The 13,565-nt window shown below is 38.5% G+C and overlaps 1 protein-coding gene across 1 annotated transcript; it reads left to right on the top strand.

The window, feature by feature from the left end:
* Nucleotides 1-681: 681 nt before the first annotated feature.
* On the top strand, nucleotides 682-10,704 carry TYRP1 (tyrosinase related protein 1; the record flags this gene model as incomplete). Its single annotated transcript, XM_082075180.1, has 7 exons — nucleotides 682-1,063; nucleotides 3,799-4,121; nucleotides 5,477-5,681; nucleotides 6,537-6,704; nucleotides 8,197-8,376; nucleotides 9,800-9,946; nucleotides 10,499-10,704. 7 exons carry the CDS (start codon nucleotides 682-684, stop codon nucleotides 10,702-10,704), a joined length of 1,611 nt encoding a protein of 536 aa, XP_081931306.1.
* Between the last annotated feature and the right edge of the window lie 2,861 nt (nucleotides 10,705-13,565).

The following is a 13,565-nucleotide window of genomic DNA, read 5'->3' as shown; positions in this document are numbered from 1 at the left end:
ACCAGGAGAGAAATTAGCAGTGCTTATTTTGGGTTAAACACTGCTGTAGGACGTGCAAAGATAGAACAGGATCTCAGAAGAGGAGAGGTACCAGAAAGAGAGAACAGGTACAATGCATGGAGAGCTGTAGCTTCACTTTCTGTTGGAGCTGCCATTAGAGAACAGCAAGAAGACACAGAGGGGAACTGCTGAGTGAAGGACAAGATACACTAGTTAAACGCAGAAAAAAAATATGTGAATGGGGGCGGGGGACGTGTGCATGAAAAAGGAGTTCAAAAAGCTGGTGCCTTAGGTTTTCGCATTTTGTGGTAGTGCAGTAAATCTCGCTGGCAGATTGACTCCAGGAACGAACATTTTGGAAGCAATTAGAGGTCAATGAGCAGGTATAGCTCTAGGTAGTTACCATCTTTTGTGCAGATAATGAGAGAAGGGAAGAACATTAGTGTCTGTAGTGGGGGCCATTCACTTTTTCAGTCAGAGTATGGCAGTGCAGGGTTCAGAGGCACTTTCTGGGGTGGGAGGGGTAGTCTGAAGGTTTATGTCACTTGTTTTCATTCTCTCTCTCTCTCCCAATCTCTCTCTCTCTCTGCAGAGGCAGCTAGGTGTCCCACCACAGGAGAGAAGTCAGTGTGCGCGGACTGCCAGCTCTTGGAAGGAGCTGGCTCTACTGGATCCACTATCATGCAGCTCTCCAAGCTGCTGCTCCTTTCCCTGTCACTGCTTTTCAGCATGCTTGGCCAAGCTGGAGCTCAGTTCCCTCGCCAGTGTGCTACTGTCGAGGCCCTGAGGAGCGGCATGTGTTGTCCAGACTATTTCCCTGTGTTTGGGCCAGGTACTGACCGGTGTGGTGTGTCTACGGGGAGGGGCCGGTGTGTACAGGTGACTGTTGATTTGCGACCCCACGGCCCACAGTACATGCATGATGGGCGGGATGACCGTGAGCAGTGGCCCATACGCTTCTTCAACCAAACCTGTCAGTGCAACGGTAACTTCTCTGGTTACAACTGTGGGTCATGCCGCCCCGGCTGGACTGGACCTACCTGTAGCCAGCAAATCAATATAGGTAAGAGAATCAGAAATAAGACATGAAAATTTCCTGTTGGCAATGTTTGCTTCTAAATGTAATTAGTGTATTTATTTTCTTTAAAATATAAAATGTCCCTTATATTTATTTAGCAAATGTATGTTGCCATAACAGTTATCAAGGCAGCTGCTAGGTGAGTTGTTCAGCTTTTGTACCAGGCACCTACATCTGCTACCCAATAAATGATGAAACAAAACCTGCAGCCTGTGCAGAATTAGGGACAAATCCATTAAGGAATAGATATCTAAGTTGAAATTATTGGAATTATTTAAGAGTAAAGCAAGATATACAGATATATATGTGTGTTTGTGAGTATGTCTGGGAGCAGTAGATATCTAGATATGATGTTTAATACCTTGTCAATACCTTAAATTGTGACACCAGCTCATTTGATTCAAAATCCCTTAATAAATTTCCAAACTATGTACCTGGACTTGTAAATTTTTACTAACCTAGTTGCTATCAATGTTTTTAAAAGCCTTAACTCATGACTATGAGCTGTTCAGATGAATCAGCACAAAGACTGGTGGGACTTTCTGAGAGTTCTCCAGTTTCAGTTTAGTCCAGCATGTCAGTAAACCGGTGACGAAATTTTTTTAAATGGTAGTGAAGTCCTCATGGGACTAGAATAATGTAAAATATTGTAGGTAAATTGAAAAAGATAAGGAGGCTTGGGGACAGATCCTTGTTCTCAAGTCAAAACCATGTGAATGAGCAAGACTTCAGCCTTTATTAGAGAAAATTTAAAGGTGGTCTTGAAATCCTGTAAAATCGGTAAACCCCCAAATGAATGACGGGTTCTGTTGACATGAGAAACAACAGGTTTCTAGCAGAACTGTACAGTGTTTCCTGCAGAAACAAATCAGTACTGCTGTTATTTTCACCAGATAGGAAATGCTTCATGAATATGAGTGCGTGTTCCTGCAAGGGTTAACAAGGCACTGCTTATCAATTCAAAATCTTAACAATAAGATTACTGAAAACGATTTATTGAGTGCTCTAGGAAAGATGATTTTATTCATCACTTGAGCTCCAAGAAGCAACCCAGAAAGCGAAAAGTATGACTCATTAATTGGAACTGCTAAGCCAGCTTGCACCCTTTGTTTCTCTGGCTTGTTCTCAATGATAACTCTGAAAAATAACTAAGAAATACATATTAACACATACAAACTTAGGAAAGTAAAACTGGAAATAGGCAAAAAGCAGATTTTCTGGGGTATACAAGAGCTCTTTTTACTTTTCTCACTTATTAAATCCTTTACTACTCAGTAAAATGCGAAGCAAATCATATTTATCATGCATGAGAACAGGAATTTAAATGGCTGAAATTAGCTTCTTATTAGGATTTAAGTTTCCATATGGAGGTCATCTCTTCTGACCATCCACAGAGCTGGCCCCAGCTGCTCAGACTTTAGAAATAATTATTGAATTACTCTTGGCATCCATATAAAATAGCTGCAAAATGCAGTTTGATGCCTTCTTATCTTCTAAATTCATGCCTAACTTTACTAATAGTCCCGAATTTTTATTGTGGTTCAGACAAATGTTTTAAAATCTGAAAAGGTTAAGATGTCTATGTAAATAAAAATTAGATTAATATATTTACTGTGCTACTTAACAACAAAAAAACCTTCAGTGACCAGGGCTAGCATATCAGTTCATTTTAACAAAACAGAAAAGCACGTTTCAGGATACAGAGTCCTTGGATTAAATTCATGCTTTATAAAAGTTTTCCCATAAAATTCAGTGAGGCAAAAATATCCCCAACTGGATATATAGTGAAATAAAATTCACTTTTACTCCTCATATTAATTCATGCTTAAGACCTGTTACTTCTCATGTCAACACACTCATTTGGACAATTATGGGTTTTACAGTATTTTTTATAATGAAAATAAGTGTATGCTGAAGAATATCTGTGAGGACTTCCACCTGTTTTATAGTCTAAATTTAGCCTGAAATCTTCTCCGTCCAGGTGAAAGACTGCTGGACTCCGATTGAGGTGATACAGACTCTGTTCCTCTTGCTGATATACTGATATTTCAACAAGTCAATTTTCTGCCTTGTTTCACTGTCTACATGTGGATAATGATATTTTTTAATGTTTTTGAGATATTCTGCTAAAAAGAACTGATATATGGCTGTTGTTAATAATAGCAATGCTGTACAGTGTGATATTCACAATTCACAAGTGAATCTGCCATTTTTCCTACAACGCTTCAAGCATAAATCATCTACTGCTTCCCCAAATTGTCAAGCAGTAGAGCTTCTGATTATTGTAAATCACTATGTAGTATTCTTTTGTTGTAAAGCATTACCACAGGAAACCTTAAGAATATCGGAAGAAGTTCTGAAAGACTCCTGTGACAAAGAACAGTCTGTCATTTCTCTGACAGAATGGAAGGATAATCTGTGACAATACTTCTAAAAGCACTAAAATCACAAGGTTTCAGACTTTGTTTTTATTAGGCTTAAACTTTCTGATTGTAGAGAACACTTTTTTTTATGCACAATATGCTATGAATTGCTCCAATAAAAATTGGATGAATGTTTGAAGAAAATAAAAAAAAAATAAAATAAAAAAAAAAAAAAGAAGAAAAGGAAAAAATACTTATACAGGATTATTAGGAGCAAAATTAATTAGTCTTGAGTCTTGTGAGGCCAGACTTGAGTGTCTATTACTTTAGTAACTTGTTTCCTCTGTATCCGCACAGTCAGGAGGAATCTTTTGGATCTGAGTGCAGAAGAAAGGAGGCGTTTTGTGAATGCCTTACAACAAGCCAAGGTGACAATCCACCCTGACATTGTTATTGCCACAAGAAGACGTGAGGAAATATTTGGACCAGATGGCAACACACCACAATTTGAGAATATCTCAATTTATAATTACTTTGTGTGGTCTCATTATTATTCTGTTAGGAAGACTTTTCTGGGTACAGGGCAGCAGAGTTTTGGAGGAATTGACTTCTCTCATGAGGGACCAGCTTTTGTGACATGGCATAGGTACCATCTACTGCAGCTTGAAAGAGACATGCAGGTAAAGTTCACGTTAATGTTAAGCCATGTGTTCATGCTATGTTTTTTACAGTTAAAGAACTTACCCCCATAAGCTAATAGGCAAAAATGGTAGCAGCTCTTTCTACATGTTGACATAATTCTGCTTCAATTTCAGCAATTCATTAGGTATGCTAAAGTTAATAGGGTGTATTTAGGTTTTAGACTGTCATTGTTATCGACATCCTAAATACAGTATTTCCATCAGAATAAGGGAAAATTTAAAAGTTACATGAAAGTGTCCTGGAAAAATACATACAAATTCCAGATAACCTATAGAATGTCCTTTATTGGACCAACAAAAATTATTGCCAGTGTTATTTTTAATATCAATGCCCTGATTCTTTACTAAGTTATACTAATCAAAGCAGCAGAAATTCTAAGAAAAAATGTTTTACAGAGATGGCTTGGGGATTTGTAATCACATTTTATTTGTATAGTAATGGCTAGAGAAATGAGTGTTTTGTTACACTATGTTCCATAAATCAGTGATTCTTTTGTTTCCCTTTCCTTGTGTGGGCTTCTCATAAGAGGGATAGATGATTTTATGGGCCATCATCCTTCTTAAAGAAGAGAGAATTAAGTTTTCAAGATGATGTTTAAATAGTCTTTGAAATTGCTCCAAGTGTTTCCGCTAGCTTTAATGGCTCTATATCAGGCTGCAGTATAAACTCCCTTCAAAACCTCACATTTGACATCAGTGGCATTTCATTAGGTGTAAGCCCTGAGGAGTTCTAGCTCTCAGTGATTTAATATATAGTCCTATTTATGTTGGTAAACTTGGTCATTAGTTACGCTAATTTGTCTGCCAAACATATCCTGGTATAGAAATAATGGAAGCCAGGACACACTCCAGAGCTGTTGAATTCAAACCACACTATAACCAAACAACAGTAATTTGAAGGGCTGGTATCTCTTTTCCTTCTCCCACCTGCACAGTTGTTCCACAGTTGGCTTAGTTTTTGTGCTACAAACACTGCTGTTGCTGACAGACCATTAAAAATACTTAGAAAAATCAGGTATCAGTAATAAGTGATGTTTCTTACTACTTGCAATATGGTTCCATGGAAGAGGTACTGTTTTATTAAAGAGGGAGACCCATGACTTGGTTCCACAGTCCAACTATCTGTTCTGTTGAACAGCCAAAGGCATCAGCGTGAAAAACCACTGAAAGCTTTTATGTAGATTTCATAGATTTTTCACAGATTTTCTCTCCTTTATGAGGGAGGACTCTGACTCACACTAAGATGTGCTTAACTGTTTTTTTAAATCCTTCTAGCTGTGAATATTACGGCCGTCTGCACACACATGTATTAACACCATGTTTATGTGGTTTAGAACATGTTGCAGGACCCCTCCTTTGGACTGCCCTACTGGAATTTTGCAACAGGACAAAACACCTGTGATATCTGCACAGACGACTTGATGGGAGCTAGAAGCAATTTTGATGTCTCCCTTATCAGCCAGAACTCAATATTCTCTCAGTGGCGAGTGATATGCGAAAATATAGAAGACTATGAAACTTTGGGAACCATCTGTAACAGTAAGTATGACTGATGGAAGATATTTGATGAAAAAAAATCCTTTTAATAATAAATAAATAGAATAATTTATATTGCAATGGCTTTTCCCAGCCAAAAAGTCTTAAAGTTGTTTTTGAATAGTCTTGATCCAAGTTTCATCAGTCTTCTGAGAAAGTACATACTTATCACCTGTCTTGCAGTGAGGCACCAGGCAGTTCAAAATTTGATCAAGAGCTTGTAGCAGAGGAAAAGCTAAATGCTTTGAGTTCTCTTCTTATGCAGTATCTATTCATCTCCTGTGCCATAAATAATTAAATGTGGAAGTGTCACCTCCTAACTGAAACTTAAGTTTTCTTTTGACTGCTTCACTTATCACCTTCATGGCATTCTGCTCCTGAAAGAAGAACATGTAGCAAATCCTGGTGTCAGCTATGTGGAACACAGTGAAAAATATTGAATCCTAACACATTTACCTCAGCTATAAGAGCCACAACATTGCATTAATCACCGACATAATCAGCTATAGTCCTTTCCCCAGCTGCTCTATCATGACATTCTCAAAATTTTTCTCCTTGGTCTCATCAAGAAATTCCTTTGGAAAAATACAGAAATTTTTTCCAATGCATTTACAGAATCACATATTTCAGTAAGAGGTTCCAGATGTTTTTAAAATCCTGTTGCAAAGGATACAGCACACAGGACCCCATGAAGATCCAGATTCTTTTGCCTGACATGAGGAACTGACTCATTCATTCAGTCAATGTGTCATTTGTGATGGATATTTTTTTTCCTCATGGTTCAGTTATTAAAAGGATGCATATTCTGTGGCCTACTGTTTCACATTAGAATTGTTTTCTTTCTTCTCTTCACCCCAGGCACTGAGGGTGGTCCCATCCGAAGAAATCCTGCTGGTAATGTTGCACGGCCTATGGTACAGCGTCTCCCAGAACCTGAGGATGTTGCTCAGTGTTTGGAAGTTGGTGTATTTGACACTCCTCCTTTCTATTCCAATTCAACTGACAGTTTCCGTAACACAGTAGAAGGTAAACATGGCAAATAAAAGGACGTGGGACAACTACAAATAAGTCAAGGGAGAAGCTTGCCATTTTTCATGTTGCAAGCATAAGTTTGGAGTATAAGTATGGAGTTGTTCTCAGCATTAAGTATTGGCTTGGTATTAAGTGGAAGTAAATTCTGAGGAAATTACTTCGTAGCTTATATCAGCTTAAATGCACAAAAGCCTCAAAAGTCTTTCACTGACATACTAAGTACTACCTGACATCAGGTCCTTGCAACCTAGTAGTAGGTTGCCATTGCTAAAAATAGATAGCCCTTGACTGCAAAATTATGCAGCTACATCCTTAAATGAGGAAAAATAGTGGTCATAGCACTGTCTCTTTTATCTGAATTAAACAAAAGAAAGCAAAAGAGATTGTAAGCCTTGGCAATACTTAATGAGATGGTATTGAAATAATAATTGAGGTCTGGGTACAAGTTTTACTGCTAGATTTGTCAGTCCTTCTCTGTGGGCCATATAACTCTGTTCTTCTCTAAGCTCTACACATTAAAAATGAAATTTTCAGTCACTGGCATCTGAACACACACCCCTCAACACAGTTACAAGTCTAAAGACTTGATCTATGCTGTTCAACCAGTATCCTGCCAACTGCTTCAGCACTTTAGTAATCCAGAGTTTTTAACAGGAAAGACAAGGATTTATGAGAAAAGATTACCAAGTGGCAGTTCAGATCCCTGTCAGACCTCCCATATATCCTCTAACTCTTTTGTAGAGGCATAAGTCCTACAGTAGGACATTTTCTTTCTGTTTTATTACAAAATCAAGAATCTGCACCAGATCAACTATATATGAGAGTTTTGGATGCTTATCATGTTTGACAAATGGGCTATCAATATCCAGATAAGTATTTAAACGGGGCTTTAGCCAACCAGCTGTACAAATTTTGGCCAGAGCTTGAAATGGGGAAAGTTTTCACGATGCTTCAAATCCTGATTTCTGACATGAGGGTTCCCAGGTGCTGGGTACTAACAGAGTTACATAGGGTATCTCCACTGAAAAAAAATGAGCATGTGAAGCTTTCTGAGATGCATTCACAGTAAGCCTGGAAATTATGTGTAGAAACATAACAGCTGGCTCATTAGCATAGATGGCAACATATACACACCTAACTCAGTATTTAGAAAACACATTCAGTTATGCTAAAAAATATGTAGGTCCCAAATATACCTTTCTTTTCATGCCATGATGTGGTTTATTTTGGCCATTTTTGCATTAGATCACCACAGCCTTGCACTCTACATTCTCGGTATTCTTTCATAAAGGCTATTTTAATCTGAAAATTACGCTTGCTAGGGACATTTCTCAAATGCCATTTGGTAGAAATTTAGCTACTCATTTATGATAAGCAGGGCAGCACAGCAACTTGACAGTTTTTCAGAGTAAAAAAGTATCCATCTGGAACTGCAGCTTCCAAACAAAATCTTCACTGGGATTTTTTGTGTTCTTTGCATACTCAGGGTACAGTGATCCTTCAGGGAAATACGACCCAGCAGTTCGAAGTCTTCACAACCTGGCTCATCTATTTTTAAATGGAACGGGAGGGCAAACTCATTTATCACCAAATGATCCCATTTTTGTCCTCCTGCACACATTTACAGATGCTGTTTTTGATGAGTGGCTGAGAAGGTATTCTGCAGGTAAGATGTTGTCATGAACAGAGGTAGGATGGGTGGTCATCAGTCTTTGTAGTCATGGGAGCTCAGCTGCTCTTTGTGAGACAGCAAGATGCCCCTAAGCTTTGGAGAGAGGACTGAAATTTTAACAGTTAGTATAGTTAACAGAGTAATAAGAAGCAAGCTCCCTTCATCACCCCACTGACATATATTCTCAAGTCACTGTCTGTGAAGGGACTTGGCCAGAGATATCAAGCACAATTCAAGAAAATAAAGTGTGCAAATACATTGTCTCCATAGAGCAAAGACAGTGCATCCATGGAAGGTGCAAATACTCAGATATTGTGTGGAGCAAGTATATGTGTGGCTTCTTGTCAAACAAGATCTGATGCTATGTACATCTTCACAATTCATTTTGTCCACCTTGGATATTTACTACCAGCATTCCATTACTATTACCATATCCTTTCAAAAGATGGTCACTGTGCTCTTGCTTTTTTAAATTCTGAAAAGAGAGAAAAGGAATAAGAGAGGAAGTGAAGGAGAGGGAGGAAGAAAGGCTCTGCAAGGAAAGAATAAAAGAGGATATAAGGAGGAAGTACATTGTCACAGTGAACTGGGGAGATAATTCCGTGTAACCTTAAAGTCAGTGCATTAGTCTGCACAAAGCAGTGACTGTTTTCCTCTTAGGACAATCCAGCCCCCTCTTCCTTCTTCTACAGAAGACAGCTGCTGTTGCAGAACTGAGACTTCTTTGTACAGCTTCCAGAACCTGCCTCATGTGTTTTTCCAAAGCCAAGTATTACAGAGCCATTTTATCCCCTTGTGGTACTCACATAACTTATCACAAGTTTTTACCTCATGTCACCAAGATGTTTTGTTTGGGTTTTTTTGTTGATTTTGGCTTTTGTTTGGTTTAGGGGCGGCAGGGTGCGGGATGGTGGCATGTTTGTTTGTTTGTTTGTTTGTTCTTCAGCTGATTTCTCCTGATTTACCATAGCATTGCAAAAAAGTTCCACTGAAGTTTGTGTCAGCTGCCCTCCTGATCTGCATGAGAGATCCTCACCACTGTTACTACCAGACAAAGACAGATTGTAGCAAAAACATTTTCCAAGTCCTTCATGTATCCATATTTCTCCTTTGTCATGCAAGAAGAAAGGAATAGGCCAACACAGGATGGAAGTTATACCATTTACTGCTGGTTTCCATTAAAAAACAGAGATGTCATTAATGGTCTTGCTTTTGGACAGAGCAGAGCCCTCCATCCTGGATCTTTCACTGGAAAACCAGTCCTTTTAGATTAGTTTAAGTTAGGAACAAAAAAAAAAAAAAAAAATGAGGTACTGAATGCCCTGAGTCACTGCTGGGAAAAAAAAAAAAAAAAAAAAAAGTCATCCAAATCATTGTTATTGTATTTACAGAAGTGTGATTTCACTTTTGAATTCAGATATCTCAACATATCCACTGGAGAATGCCCCTATTGGACACAACCGACAGTACAATATGGTGCCATTCTGGCCTCCAGTTACCAATAATGAAATGTTTGTTACTGCACCAGAAAACCTGGGATACAGCTACGAAGTTGAGTGGCCAGGTAAACTGTCCAGCCTAGATGCTTCCTGTTTTTTTCTCATCATGTCTTTCTCCCTTTAAGTTTATAAAGCATGCAATAATATTGGTTCGAATTTTACAAACCATATTTGTTGCATTTTTAAAAGTCTATTTCTCTTTTCCTGACTGGTTTTCCAAATGAGTTGTGTTTGGGATTTGGTACAGCTAAATAGCTACTGATGATAGAGGGTTCTTCCCACTAACCACTCCAGTTTTTGGAGAAGTTGCCATTTGGACCTAAACTTTGCAGAAGGTCCTTATTGCTATATCGTATGCCCTCACTAAATCACTGCAGACAATGCAAATCCCTCATAGGCCAGATAGCAAAAGAGTCCAGGTCTGTTTTTAGAGTGTAGTAAGACTGAAATTTTCTCACATTTTGGAGAAAATATTATCAACTGAACTTTAAATTAGTTCTGCTTCACAGTTCCTTGAATAATGACAGATACCAAAGCTTTGGCCTGTCCATCTGATGTTTATCCATATACTTAACATTTATTTTTAATAACTTTCCCTTTTGCTTTCCTTCCTGTAGCTCGGGCTCTCCGTGTCACAGAGATGATAACTATTGCAATAGTGACTGCACTGGTTCTTGTTGCAATTATCTTTGCTGCTGCTGCATGTATCGTACGTGTCAAGAAAAATAAGGATGACTTGCATCAGCCTCTTCTTACTGACCAGTATCAGCACTACTCTGATGATTATGACGGCATACCAGCACCAAGCCAGTCTGTTGTTTGAAAAGAGAACACTTTTTTGCATCTGACTGAAACTGTTGATTTTGCTGTATTTTGTAGATGGTGGTCATCCATCTCTTTCAAAATAACAAGCATAAACTGTCAGCTGTCTTGATACGTTTGCCTCAGGCTTCACCTCCTCTTTCATCACACCTAGGCATCAATAAATCACCTTTGCAATACTAATTCTGTGTTGATTTTAATTGAATTCCACTAACTCTTTAGGGTTCACCTATAAGCCTTTTTAATGCACATTTCTGTAAAATCTGGTAAAATTCAGTTAACTTGCTGACAGGCAATATCACCTGACTTTACCTAGCCTTTACACCTAGAACTATTTTACAAAGTACTTTTGTGAAAAGGTGAAATTTAAAATGGACAGAAGCAGAATGCAAAATACAAGTAAAGATATTGGCTAGGTGAGTGGAAATGTGTTTCAGAATAGCTAGGCGGGGAGCTACAAGGGGATTCTGAGGGGAACAAGTGTGTTTGAAATCCAGCTTTATTCATAGAAGATAGTTTTGATCTTATTGCTGCTTTTAGGTGGATCTGTGAAAACAGATTTCCCACCAAGAAGCCCCTTCAACATTCAGACACTTCAGCTGTATATTCATACACAGCTGGATGAAGGGCACATCAATTTGAAAGGACAGCTGGTAGCAGCCTTCATTTTGTTTTTATTTTGATTTTCCACTCTCTCACTCATTTTTTTTCTCCTATTAGCCCCGTGGCAGGGCATTCTCCGTAACAAAGAGAGACCTTGCTTCAATTCTCTCCTGCAGGAATTTTAAACCTACATCTCTTGTACTTGGAGAGAAGGCCCTAGGCATCAGGCACTAGAATAGACTTGGAAAAACAGGCATATGCAGTTGCTGTTGAATGCATTCATCATAAGCCAGTTGATGGGCAACAGACACCTGCTTTTACAGCCTGAGGTAGGGCTTGAGGAATCTGGCTTCAAGCCTCACCTCCTCTCTCTCATCATAACTGGGTAGCAATAAATCACCCAACTGTCTTCCAATGGAGGCATATTGAATCTAAATTAGCAGTCATTAGCTGACACACAGACATGTTCCTGGGTTCAGACTATTGAATCCCACATAATGTAATAAACCCTCTAATTGTCAGACTATAAAGTCAAGGTCTTTCTTGACTCTCTTGCTGACTCCAGCTTCAAGAGAAATGGCAAGTCATTTGGATAGAGGTCCTTCAGTCTGAGGCACCTTTCCTAGACATTAAGTTATTAGGCAACAGTAATGATCATTTATCTCCTCCTTCCAGCCATGCTTTCTGTGTGCTGTGTTAAACCTCAGTGGTTTCAGTGAGTAATAGGTATGCTCAGATCACACTTACTCAGTTGCAAGGAGATACATAATTTATACATTGAGAATAATGTAAAGAGAAAGACAAGTACTCTTGGATAGGCAAGTGGAAGATAGGTTATCATCTTAACTCATCTGACCAAGCATGTGGCACAGACAACAGCAAAAATTTACACACATAACTTATTTAGGAAGAAAACCTTCACCTGTGGCACTCAAGGAACAGAAGTTAATTAGACAAAGGTCTTTTGGGTTGCACTCTCGGTTTTACTTACAGTCTAGCCAATCAGTATTCTAGATGCATAAGCAGCAGCTTTGATTTCAACTTAACTGCCTCTTTCTGCCACTCTTGCTTGTAATTAGTAGCAACTTAACAAGTCATCCACTTTAGTGATTTCAATGGATTAAAGCAGGGTGATCCAATGTACTTTGGATTGGGGTCAAGAGACCTGGATTTTATTATTAGCTCTCCTACTGACCTGCTGAATATTCTTAGGTAGCATATTTTTACCCCTGTGACTCATTTGATTCATTTATAAAATTGAGATAACAGACCTTCCTCTGTGAAGTGTTTTTACTTCAGCAGGTAAAAAGAAGCATACAGAAGCTTGATAGCAGAAGGAAAGTGGCATGGCAAAATCAGGTCTTATGAAGGAGACATTAGCCATTGAAGCCATTCAATCTTTAAAGCAAAAGCATACACTCATGTTTTGAGCAGGCCATAAGTTTGTGGATCAGAGAATGAAGAGACCTGCCTGTTAGTTACAGCTGCCGCACACAAATGAAGAAGATACATTTTCATAACAAACTTAAAAAGAAAAGGAACCAGCAAACATAGGAATTAGAGGGGGAAAGAAAATGGAGAACTGTGTATGATTAATTCTTGATTAAAGTCTCACAAGTCTTTTTTCCTTTGGTCACTTTTTGCAGTACTCTGAACTATATCTGAGTGGGGAGAAAAAGTTCCTGCCGTTCACTGAAGCTGCTTGGTATTTGTTCCTGAGCTAATCTGATTGGGAACAACTGGTTTGGGTTTGAAATCTGAAATGGCCTTCATAGGAGAAAATTTTTAAAAAAATAAATAAACACCAGAAAACTGAGTGTGTGATCACTATAGGTTTTCACTTTTTATATGGAAGCAAGAAAAGGTAGCCAAAGTCACAGAGAAAAAAAAAAAAAAACAAAAACACAGGAAGTGAAAAGCTGGAAAAAAGTGCTAACTGAGAAGTCCTAGGTGCAGCAATTATGAAGTATGTGATGTCACATCTCCCTGCAACTTTTTCTCCCTTTTCTTCTCATGAAAATTTATTCATATGGGGGTTGGATAAGGCAGCGGTAGAGGATATCTGGAAATGCTGAGAAAATAGAGTTAAGTTCATGCTGACCATGCCGAAAGCAACTATGACATAGGTAGCAAAGAGTTAGCAGCATTAAGGAAAAACCAAGAGGAGCCTCAGTATCTGGATATGAGCAGGGATCTCTAAGTGTTGTCAGGCAGAAACTCTCATACAAATTAAAACTAAGTAATTTATCTAAAATTTGG

Source organism: Streptopelia decaocto, assembly GCF_964273445.1.
Source record: "Streptopelia decaocto genome assembly, chromosome: Z".
Taxonomy (NCBI): Eukaryota; Metazoa; Chordata; class Aves; order Columbiformes; family Columbidae; genus Streptopelia; species Streptopelia decaocto.
This window is presented reverse-complemented; position numbering and strand designations above follow the sequence as displayed.